The following is a 12,743-nucleotide window of genomic DNA, read 5'->3' on the forward strand; positions in this document are numbered from 1 at the left end:
TATCAATAACAACTTAAAAGTAAGGTTGAAAAGTAGAAAAATTTTGACTAGGTGAGCTATCGATGGCTATTTTTAAATGTGCCATTAGTATTGCATAACATTACAAAATAAATTGTCAAAATTAAACTTTCGTAAATCAAGGTATCTGCGAAAGTTAGGGAAATTCTTCCTTGTTTTCTCCTAGATGCTGGTCTATGTCCCTTCTCACACAGGCACACACTCTATCTACTAGGTTAGGACACTATGTTATGCCAAGATTTCAAAGCTGTACACTTGACTGCCATATTCATTTTCCAAATTTGATCTCTGAGAGGCCCATGCATCACTCTGGTTTTCTTCATACAGTTGATAGGACAGTGCAGTTCCAAGACAAATGCAAAATGTGGATGCCCTATCTGTCCAACTTGTGAGACATGCCCAACACCACCTGAGGGGAACATCCCACCAACACAGGAAGACACCACCCCTGTTGTGTCTTGCCCTCCTGTTGAGCCTTGCCCTCCTGTTGTGCCTTGCCCTCCTGTTGAGCCTTGTCCTTCTGTGAGCCCTCAACCAGGTATAAAAATACAATAAGGTTTAATTTCTTGTTTGCTGCATTCAATCTGCTGGAACCATATTCCACCATTAATGGTAAAGACATTTGTCCTTTTAATAACTTAGTTATTAGATTAAAACAATTCACAGACATCATCTATCTAATTAGCTGATGAGGGATCTCCAATCGGGTGTAAACAATTAGTTTGTTTGGTCAGAATGTGACAAAGTTACATACCTAGGCATAATACAGGTTTAAGTTACACCAAAATATCTCTTATATTGATATCCCTTAGAATCTGTCCTTGCAGAGGGTTTGTTTATTATATTAGGGGGGGGGGGGTATTCCACTGGTCTTGCTGTGTTTAATAGAAGACTGGGTACGGTTCGAGCAGAGAATGTCAAACAGTTTCAATTTCAGTGATTAATATAGAAAGATGTATAAATCAGGGTGCTTACAAATATCTCGTCAAAATTTCACAACTGCCAGTAGATGACAATGTCTCCTTCAATTTTATTGTCACAAGGCACAAAGCTTTATTTGTTTGTCATGGATCATAAAAGATCAAGATATGCTTCCGTCCAACTTGTCCTTTTGGATACTGTGAAGATTTGCTTGGGATTCTCAAGAATACCATACATGAAGTCACTTGCTACTTGATTAAATATCATCTCTCAATTAGAGAGATTTAATGACTGCTATAAATCTCTGATATGGTAGGTGTGCTATCATATGATATGATACCATTTTATTGTGATTTGTTAACTTGTCAAATTTTGGAACCCTACAATTGGAAATCTATTTAAGATCAAATGTGAACACTCCCTTTGAACTCAAGTGATGTCAAATTTGTACAAATAGAAGCACTGGGGCCACTTTCCACCCAACAGTGGAAAGTTTAGAAGACACTGGAAATCCTTTATTAAAACTTCATCATAGGAAAGACAACTTGGACAAAGTTTATAAATGAATGATAGATTGCCCTTCTGATTCTTGTCTAGGAAGTCCAGTCATTCTGTGGCCATTGCTGGGATTCTTGTTTTCAATATCATCTCAACAGTGATGAGAATTCCCACAGTCATGTGAACCCCTTTTATTGTCTTAGTAAACATTGGGATACACGTTAACTTGGACCGACTATGTCAATGAGGAGACCATTGAGGGTCATGTCACATGCTCCATTGTAGCAGTCAACTCTTGTAGTACTCTTGATCTCATAGCTACCACATTCCTTGTGAAGCTTCGCATACTGTGTAATCTAGCTAAGTGATTCATTTTTGGCAATGTTTACTGCAATTTTCAATTCCAAAATTGCAATTTTGAGTATTTGCTTTCAAAAAAACCATACTTTATAATGACTGCATGTACAGAAACGTACGTAGACACGAGAAGTAGACGACAGGATTCGTTGTTCCTAAGACTGCCAGTAGATGATTAGTAGCCAAGGTCCATGCAGATCAAGCTTGTTATGAGAGGGAAAAGTAAATCTGAATAATATAATCATCCACACCTGAGCAATTGTTCTCAATTTTTTCCGCAAATGCCTGTTACAGTGGCATTCTGTAGTCAAGGAATGCTTATCTCTTCAAACTGACAAAGGGTTAAATAATATGTTAGTAGAACCTGGCAGCACGTCACATGACCAATTGTCACGGTTTTGAGGTTAATCACTACAGTTGGGATCAAGTGGTTCATAATGGAAGGTATATTGAGGCTTTGATTACTTGCTAATGTTGCAACTGACTTCTACACAAAAATAGAACTCCATTTTCATTTTGTGATTTTGTATCGAGTCAGACTATTTTTCACTTTGATACATAAACGATCTTCTTTACTTCTGTTTCAGACAAAGAATCCCTTGGTTCCTGTAATGATAGTGTCCACAAATGGTGGAGAATTTGGGGGATCTTAGCCATAATAATATTCCTTCTGTTACTTTTGGGATGTAAGTCGTTTAAATTAATCGTTTAAATCGACAGTAAAGTATGTGATAGAAACAATTATTGTTGTGATTTTCCTCTGTTTGCTTTCATTATAATATAAGGCTCTTAGGTTTCCTTTTGTATGTACCAAATCACCTCTGGAGTTTCGCGGAAAGAAAAATAATTGTTTTATTGTACAAATTTCCAAAATACGAAAATATGACATCCTACCTATTAAGCACTTTGCTAAGCGAATGGCCTACAGTAACTACCTCGATGTGCATGTTAATGTCTTGAAATGGGCTAAGAATAGTTACTCAAAATATCCATCTCAAAAAGTATCTCAGACAAACCATCCATCTTTAATCTTTACCAAAGTGTAAATATTAATAACATATTTCTTACATTCCGACATTATTTTGTACTTATTTTCAGTATTATTCCGTTTATGAACAAATAGAAATGTTACGAACTTATAAGGTAAACATCCTTTAGGGAGAGTAACCACACCACAGCTGTACCTTTGAAAACTATCTTTGATATTAGCATTCGGATCATTATCTTTGTTTCTATGCTTGATAGCAACTTCTTTTTCGAAATCTGACTTGGTATGCCAAGCTGGATGTGGTGTCCTCCTTGTAAGTTATGCTAGTGACACAACAGCCTGAACTTTCTGTAAATATCGGATTGAAATGCGTAATCACATCTTGCAATCTAATATGTTCTTTCTTACAGTTCTTATACATCTTGGATACTGTAAGTGGCAAAGTGGTCAGCAAGAGGGCTATGAAGGTGAGCATAAGACATGTTACTCTACCTACAAGAGTTATATGTGGATCTTGACAGAACCATGGTTCCAACTGTTCACAGTCTACAAATTAATGGTTCCCACAAGTTTCTATTCCGACAACCAAAATTGGCTTTGGCAGAAGACTAGTTGTAGACATCAAATTCAGATTGCATTGTCACTGAATATCCCCAAATAGAAAAAATGAGAAGTAGGTATCCCTCTCTGTTGCTTTTGGAGATACTTAAATGAAACAAAGGTAGCTGTAGCTCTATGATCCAACCCAAAAGGGGAGATTTCAAGGGTAAGCCCTGCTTGTCCCTAAAGGGTTAGCCTGATTGTCCCTAAAGCGTAAGCCCTGATTGTCCCTAAAGCGTAAGCCATGCTGGTCCCTAAAGCGTAAGCCCTGATTGTCCCTAAAGAGTAAGCTCTGCTTGTCCCTAAAGGGTAAGCCCTGATTGTCCCTAAAGCGTAAGCCATGCTGGTCCCTAAAGCGTAAGCCCTGATTGTCCCTAAAGAGTAAGCCCTGCTTGTCCCTAAAGGGTTAGCCCTGATTGTCCCTAAAGCGTAAGCCCTGATTGTCCCTAAAGGGTAAGCCCCACTTGTCCCTAAATGGTAAGCCCCTGATTGTCCCTGAAGGGTTCGCCTGATTGTCCCTAAAGCGTAAGCCCTGATTGTCCCTAAAGCGTAAGCCATGCTGGTCCCTAAAGCGTAAGCCATGCTGGTCCCTAAAGAGTAAGCCCTGCTTGTCCCTAAAGGGGAAGCCCTGATTGTCCCTAAAGCGTAAGCCATGCTGGTCCCTAAAGTGTAAGCCCTGATTGTCCCTAAAGAGTAAGCCCTGCTTGTCCCTAAAGGGTTAGCCCTGATTGTCCCTAAAGCGTAAGCCCTGATTGTCCCTAACGGGTAAGCCTGCTTTTCCTTAAAGGGTAAGCCCCACTTGTCCCTAAATGGTAAGCCCCTGATTGTCCCCAAAAGGTAAGCCCACATAGTCCCTAAAGCTGATTGTCGCAAAGAAGTTGCCCTGCTATTGAATCCGTGGACCATGGACTGGACGAAGTCTCTAAAAGTGTAAACTAATTTGGGCCCCATCTCCGCCCCCCCCCCACCTATATCATTGATATATAGTACAGTTTAGAGTAGAAATAAGGACTTAAAGATGACATATCACGACAATGTTATCAATATTACTTCCATTGTTTAATGTAATTTTATAACGTGGGTGTGAGTTGGACTGAGCAAGCACTGGGAGCTGTTAATCCTATACCTTGAACATTTATTACTTGTGATAAGTCATGATACAGATTATGTTCGACTAGCAGATAAAGGGCTCCCTCATGTCCTGTGTTGAATTGTCTTCTGTAGCTTTTCATTCACAGATTCCTTAAGCCCGGGTCACATCTGCGCGATTCAACACGCGATTCAACTCGCAATACAATTGAAGGTTGAATCGCGTGGTTAGACACGGGTATCAACTTGTTGCACAATAAAAGTTGCGCCGTCGATTTGGGTTGATTTGCAATAGAGCAATGTCCTAATCAGCGCAACTTCTCAGAAGCAACTTTTCTGATTCGCGTGATTTTAGTTGCGAGTTGAATCGCGTGTTGAATCGCGCAGATGTGACCAGGGCTTTAGACGTATATGGCAAGCCAATTGCTCAATAAATCGAAAAACATGGATTATGGGTCGAAAAACCATGTTTATCGACCGATAAACCATGTTTTTTGATCGAAAAACCATGTTTATCCACCGATAAACATGGATTTTTGGTTGATAAACACGGTTTATCTGCGAGAATCCATGTTTATCGCTGATAAACATGGTTTTTTTTTTCGGCCACAAACTGTTTTCAAGCGATAAACATGGCTTTTCTGTGACAATCCATGTTTATCTGCGATAATCCATTTTTTTCAAGAGATAAACATGGTTTATCGCGTAAAAACAGCTACGGTCCCGCACAATCCGCACATGGACAAGTGCTGAATAATAATCGGCAATGCACAGGCTTAGTACACCGTCAACGATCTGACACCGATATCACGACACAAGCTAAATCCGCTAAGTACCTTTTTTTTCGAAAAAAATGCATGTTATGAATAACGAACCTAATGAACAATGACCCTTATGAATATCGGGCTGACCCCATGAGTTGAACATCAATTGACTTGTTTCAAACCCAATTCTATAGAATGTCAATTGATATCACAGCATATATGCTGTGTCTGGGTAGGCCCGGGCAGGGTGAAATTTTCAGGGCGGTGAGGGTGAATATTCCCTAAGAAGAAGTGTTGTTATAGAGGGAAAATTTCCTGCAGTGTTACACCTGGAAACCTAGGCATAGGGCTTAGTAGTGGTATTGCTACTGATCTTTCAGGAGCTCTGGAAAAGAAAGAATCGTCAAAGTTTCCCAAATACAGGGCGAATCATTGATAGTGTTGCATGGGCCTATAGTAACGTATTGTAACCTATAGTAAGTAATTGCTACAGGCCCCTAGTCTGAAACTCTTACTCAGTCGGACACAGAACCTGTATTGAAGCCACAATATAATTAGCAACAATATGATTAACATAGCCTTACTAGCTGTTAGCCTTCAATGGAGACTTAAGTATCATCTTTATTGGTCCCAATTATAGCTCATTATTGCAAGGAAAGTTTTGTGATTATGTAATCGACCTGCCACTGTTGTAAATCAACCTTTAAAGTTCTAGACTGTACAATTAGCCTGCATAGCTTCTTTACACCATGAGGCTCTTTGAGTAAACACTGTGGAAATATATTCATGTCTACATTGTAGTTAATCATACAGCGTTCACACAAAGACCCTCATACAAGAAAATTATGTGGCAGGCGTTGCAGACTAATTGGTAAAAAGAGGTCATTTAACGACCGAAGCAGGGTCGATTACGTTATCTCAAGAAACTTAACCATGATAGCGTGCTATAGTTGGGGTCTATACAGAAGACCTTTAAAGTCATAGGAAATAGCCATAGAGCATAATAGGAACTCCTTTTTTTCTCTATGGATTAGCCTAACTGCATAATATAAAGTCCTTCAATAGTCCAAGGGCTAAGAGAAGTCAAAACTACCGTTGAAAATTCCGCAGTATGCTGGAAAGTCTGTGTATGAAATTGTCAACTGAGCACACCATGCATGAACAGTCTCAAACCAGTAACGGGCCATATTTTGTTTTTCCTAATTATGGATAGGGCCGGGACCTAATGAAATTTGGGTACGGCTCGCCCACATGCAGCTTCGGAACCAAAGATTTATCATATATATATACTAACATAATATGTAGAATTTTGGAAGTAGTTCCGATATATTTTCATCAGTAGCCAAGTATAAAACCATGATTTATCGCCGAAAAACTATGCTCATGGTTTATCGCCAATAAACATGGATTTTCGAGAGATAAACTTGGATTATCGAAAAAAAACTTGGAATATCAACTGAAAATTCATGTTTATGGTTCGAAAAACCATGTTTCTCAGAAAATCATGTTTATCTGCCGATAATCATGGTTTTCCGGTGACAAACCATGTTTATTGGTCGATAAACATGGTTTTTCGCCGATAAACATGGTTTATCGGTCGATAAACATGGTTTTTCGACCAAAACCATGTTTTTCAATTTATTGAGCATTTGGCTTGCCATAGACGTACCTGTCTCTTATTATGTTCAAAGTATCTAACATTCTCCATTTCAGGTATTCCAACGAACGGACAAGAAATGTATCCTCCAAATAATGGTATGTCGTAGATATGACTATCGTCTGTTGTCTTTTCAACTTCCATAAGTCATGCATTGTCGAAGATATGACAGTTTACCTCAAAGTTCATCACGTATTACACTATTTTATCAATAACGACTGATACTTTCTGGACTAACGCTTCCAGTTATTCCTCCAAGGGTTGAAAAGAACCCCTCTCCATGGTGATCGATTCACTGATACGTACATTACTGTGTAAGCCTTTGTAGTGACACCCATGTCAAAATTGTTTTCTAATCCAAAGTGACAGATATATGTTTAATGTAACTTCAATGATGACATACATGCCTTAAAGTCTCAATACGTGTTTGCTGATGAATTTTGGAGAACCAACTTCAGAAGTAGATTCAATGTGTCTTATTCTAAATGCACTCTGACCAAGTGGGCTTTATGGAGAAAAGCTGTCGCAATCAAAAGGAGGAAATTTATTTTCTCTTATGGCGCGAACGATTTACCGTAAAATCACAGCGACCAACCATGTTCAGCATGTTCAATGTAAACAAAATAGTCTAGGCATGTGGCCAGATCAAGATTTCAACGTAGTCCTATACTCGTATCATCCACTTTTTATAATTCCACAAAGGAAATGTCTGAAAAACACCTATTTATTCATTGCAATGGAAGGAAATGACATAATTTAGCAAGCTACATCGGTAAGACCGAGAGAAAAGAAACGAGCAGGGACCTAAGACAGGCTAGCCAGGAAAGTAAAAGTAAGCCTAGACCTAATGGCAGTGACATAGCCAGGAATTTAAAAGGGGGGAGCACTTTTTGCGATTAATATGGATTTTCGAGATGTAGGCACGACTATCTGAGCCGAGCGCCACCATCGGTTGGCGCGGAGCGTGCAAGAAAAATTTTGGTTTTATAAACCCCCAGATGGCCGGAAACGGCCCTTCCTGAGTGTTAATTCTGGTTCCCTAGCCTCTTGCTAACTTGAGACACCTCATTCAATATCACTTTTAAACCCGCCAAAAAACAAACAAGTTAAAATAGTACTGTACGTAATTCAATACTACATAATGTATTTAAAATTAGCAAGGTACATGTACAGAGTAGTCTTACTTTTCAACTTCTGATACTTGTAGATACAAAGATAGGCAAGAAATGTCTTTGATACAACTATAGCCAGTAATTGTCTTTGATACAACTGTAGCTAGTAATGTTTAAGTTAGCCTAATAAGAGAAGGCGAAAGCTATCCAACGATTGCCATCTGATGCAAATTTCTCAACTGTTTTCTCAACTGAAATATTATCTGCGTAAACGGGTTCTTAACTAGATGTTAAAAAACCGACAAGATCGGATACTAGTCTTTTTCGGCGGGTAGAGTGTTGAATGAAATGGCACGCAATAGAAATGACAGCCTAGATGACAGAAGAATAGGTCACCTAATTTAGCCATATTCTTGCTACGTTCATTTCAATAGTTTTTCCTGTCTAGACTCTTAAACTCATCTAGCATGCCTATGGATTTGAATTATGGGTGTTTTAAAAAAAAACTTGGCCAAAAAAGGTGTAGTCCCGGGCCTACACTGCTACCTACTGGCTACGCCCCTGATCATATCATATTATCAGCAGATTTTGTTTCCTGTTTGAATTCTTTTACATGTTCTTTTACATATTATATCAGAAAGACAAACAAAGCGCTCTTTTTTACAAATTTTCCAGTAGGATGATTCTTGTTTATTGTCCAATGTCTGCACTTTAATACATTTGACGAACTTAACTGATGGAAAATATAAACTTTCATATTTTGTAATATAGCCAGATATGCAGTGGCCTAAAAACAAATATCGTTATCGCAGTGTATTAGCAGTGTAATAATTATTTATAGGAAGTGCGTATCACGTACGATTGCTAGCTTAGCTTCATAACATGCTGTTCGTGCAACAACTCGGGACGAATCATAGAAAGGATGAGAACGAACGTTGTTGTGCATACGGTTCGTGACATTCCATAGAGTGCGGTTAGGTATAGGCAATATGTATTTTATTATGCAGTGGCCAACTGTAGGCTTGTAATAGGCTGTACGCTAAATTTAGCTAATTGCATCTGCCAAACTAAATAAGTAGTTGAATCATTAGGCGTGAATGTTACTACGATTATAATCGAGTTAACGGAGCTGACGAGTATTCAAGATCAAAAGAGCACTGACAAAATACCATGCTAAAAAACGACAGTTTTTAAACATATTTTTCGACACCCCCCCCCTTGGCTACGTCCCTGCCTAACGGGTCGTAAGCAAAACAAGAGATTGGATTGGCGCATGATCTTTTGGGCGAGGGCTGGCAAAGTTTGATTGAAGTTTGTATAATCTACGGACTCGTTAATGAATCTGGCAAATTTTATTCAGCTCAAAAATTTTAACGACAGATAACTCAACAAAAGTTATGAATATTTATATGAAAATTGCATAGAAGGGTGTCATTTTCGCTGTCCTTTTATTGAGGTAAGCTGGAAAGGTTGGAGTTAAAAATTTGGCAAACACATACAGAGACTCTACAGGCATTCTGAGTTTGGTCGGTTGACTTTCCAAACCTAATGAGTATTGACCAATCTAAGATACCTATGTAGAATTCTTCACCAAATGACAGTTAATGACCAAGAAAAAATTATGAATTTGGATGGAATGTGTGTCAAATTCATGGCCTGAGATCCCTGTCCAATGCCCCCACCCTCCCAGGCCTTATCCAACTTGAACAACACTTTTCCAGCTTGTACGGAAACTGATAAACTGAGGTTTGAGTCACATTCGGTTCCATTTTATTTACAGTTGATTTATCACCCGATGAAAGCTTTGATAAGCTTAGCTATTAATTAGCAAATCTCTCTCAGCCTCTCACTCATATTTTATTGCAGACAAAGTGCTCAGTGCGATCTGAACTTCAAGCAACTTTGTGGAGAGAGAGTGCGTTTACAAGAAATTCCACACTTGTTGAGGCTTGTGTACATAACTTGCATGCATATGTCTGATTATTGATTCCTAAGCAACTAGTATAGAAATTGAAAAAGCAAAAACTCGGCTGGGAATATAGTAACACTTTTAGTCATTCAGATTCTTCTATTTCATTCACAGGAAATGATCCAGCAGCAGGAAATGACACGCAAGGAATCACTCCTGGTGGTAGCGGTTCTACGCACGGTTCGTTTCTTGTCCCTCTATATACCTTCTCTTGAGTTTTGCTAATCGTGAATAATTGGTTTTCATGTTGGCTTTTATTAAGCATAATTTGATAATGCAAAGAAAATTAACAGTTTCAATCTAATTCAATCCTCTTTAAGTTGACTTTCCAAACCTAATGAGTATTGACCAATCTAAGATATCTATGTAGAATTCTTCACCAAATGACAGTTAATGACCAAGACAAAATTATGAATTTGAATGGAATATGTGTCAAATTCATGGCCTGAGATCCCTGTCCAATGTCCCCCACCCTCCCAGCTAGGCCTTATCTAACTTGAATAACACTTTTCCAGGTCGTACGGAAACTGATAAACTGAGGTTTGAGTCACATTCGGTTCCATTTTATTTACAGTCGATTTATCACCCGATGAAAGCTTTGATAGGCTTAGCTATTAGCAAATCTCTCTCAGCCTCTCACTCATATTTAATTACAAAGTCCTCAAGTGCTCACTGCAATCTGAACTTCAAGCAACTTCATGGAGAGAGTGCGTTTACAAGAAATTCCACACTTGTTGAGGCTTGTGTACATAACCTGCATGCATATGTCTGATTAATGATTCCTAAGCAAGTAGTATAGAAATTGAAAAAGCAAAAACTTGGCTGGGAATATAGTAACACTTTAATCATTCAGATTCTTCTATTTCATTCACAGGTAATGGACCAGCAGCAGGAAATGACACGCAAGGAATTGGTCCTGGTGGTAGCGGTTCTACGCACGGTTCGTTTCTTGTCGCTCTACATACCTTCTCTTGAGTTTTGCTAATTGTGGATGATTGGTTTTCATGTTGGCTTTTATTAAGCATATGTTGATACTCTAAAAGAAAATCAACGGTTTCAATCTAATCCAATCCTCTTTCCTTCCGAAAAGACTATATAAGCCTTTGTATTAAAGAATACTGGTATTTTGTGAGTTTTTATTCAGATTTTTCTGTTTAATTCACACCACAAATAACGAACCAACTGCAGCCGATGGTAGCATTCCTACAACTGGCTCGTTTCTCGGTGCCTTGTTACGTCCTCTTGCGATAAATCTTTCATTTTAAGAGATCTATTGAAGATTATAATTTCTATTTTGATATCATAGACAAATTAACCTTAGTGGGGGTTGGGGGGGCCTAGGGGAATTTGACTTGACTTCAAACTTCATCGTGCCACAATCTTTGCCAAAACTTCCCATTCACATTTCAGTTTGTTAAACATTACTCACAAAAGAATAGCAAGCGAACCCCAAATAGCAACAAAGCCCACTCTCAATTCTGAAGAGGAAACTACATGGTAGCCTTATCCGGCAAGGCTTTCAGCTTGTACGGAAAGGTTTGATTCATATTTGTTCCATTTTATTAACAGATGCTACACCACCTGAAGGAAGTGACCAAGGACCAAGTCCCCCCCAAGGAGCCGAGGGTGGTGATCCTTCACCTGGTATGTATCTTGCAATTTTAAAATCATCTGTGCTTGTTGGTTTTTTTCTTCTTTTAACATTTTTGGTTCCTTGCTTTAGCAAAAGGAACCTATGCAGTCAGGTTGGCGTGCGTGTGTGTGGGTGTGTGCGTGTGTATGTGTGTGTGTGCGTCTGTGACACTTGCTTGGGTACGCTCTATCTCAATAAGGGAATGCTGGATTGAGGCCAAACTTGGACTATAGATCCGCCATATGGAGAAGGTGTGCCCTATTGTTTTTGGTGCCCACAAAGGTCACCACAGGTCAGTTATGGTCCAAAAACCGAAAATATTAAAACTGCAATAACTCCCAGTGCCAATGTGCGACAAGGTTGCTATTTTGGGACAAGTTGTGAACTGGTTAGGGGAACATTTTCAAACTTAACGGTCATGTGATACAAGGTCGGAGTTAGGATGGTTGTACAGACTTATCGTTTTGTTTTTTGGAATCAGGAGATTAAACTACATCTGAGACCAAGGTCAAAGGTCACATTAGAAAAAATGTGCTTATTTTGGGAGGAAACAAGCAAAAAAGAAAATGTTTGGTTTTGATGCTAGATTTGGATATCAAAGGTACCTTCCGATCAAAAATGTCAATTGGTTGACACCCGTGTGACCTTCGTGTGCGAAGTTATACAAGGTCAAAGTTAATTTTCAGACATTTAATGCAATAACTCCCAGATCCAAGATGTGACATGGTTGATATTTTTGGACAAGTTGCAAATGGTATAGGGGAATATTTTCAAACTTAACGGTCATGTGATCCGAGGTCACCAAAGGTCAATTAATGGTTAAAAAACTAGTATTTTGGGGGGAGAAAATGGGCAAAGAAAAAAATGTTTGAATTTGTATAGTTTGATGCTCTTTTTAGGTCTCATTGATCAAAAATGTCAATAAGTTGACCCAAGGTGACCTTTGTATGTTAAGTTATTTGAGGTCAAAGTTAATTTTCAGACATTTAGTGTAATAACTTCCAGTGCCCATGTGTTACACGGTTGATATTTTGGGAGTAGTTGCAAATGGTATAGGGGAATAGTTTCAAACTTAATGGTCATGTGATACAAGGTCACCAAAGGTCAATTAATGATAAAAAACTAGTATTTTTGCGA

At 38.7% G+C, this 12,743-nt stretch overlaps 1 protein-coding gene across 3 annotated transcripts in view; it reads left to right on the top strand.

Moving 5' to 3' along the window:
* Positions 1–12,743, top strand: part of LOC139975601 (uncharacterized) — a 34,932-nt gene that overhangs the window by 11,316 nt on the left and 10,873 nt on the right. Inside the window, exons 6-12 of one of the 3 annotated variants that reach the window (XM_071983634.1) lie at positions 346–556; positions 2,382–2,480; positions 3,193–3,249; positions 6,949–6,990; positions 10,088–10,153; positions 10,848–10,913; positions 11,543–11,617. In XM_071983634.1, the coding sequence (XP_071839735.1) occupies positions 346–556; positions 2,382–2,480; positions 3,193–3,249; positions 6,949–6,990; positions 10,088–10,153; positions 10,848–10,913; positions 11,543–11,617 (616 nt within the window). The remainder of the gene's footprint in view (positions 1–345; positions 557–2,381; positions 2,481–3,192; positions 3,250–6,948; positions 6,991–10,087; positions 10,154–10,847; positions 10,914–11,542; positions 11,618–12,743) is intronic. The other 2 variants (XM_071983636.1, XM_071983635.1) reach the window with 2 other exon arrangements.

This window comes from Apostichopus japonicus, chromosome 11, assembly GCF_037975245.1.
Source record: "Apostichopus japonicus isolate 1M-3 chromosome 11, ASM3797524v1, whole genome shotgun sequence".
Taxonomy (NCBI): Eukaryota; Metazoa; Echinodermata; class Holothuroidea; order Aspidochirotida; family Stichopodidae; genus Apostichopus; species Apostichopus japonicus.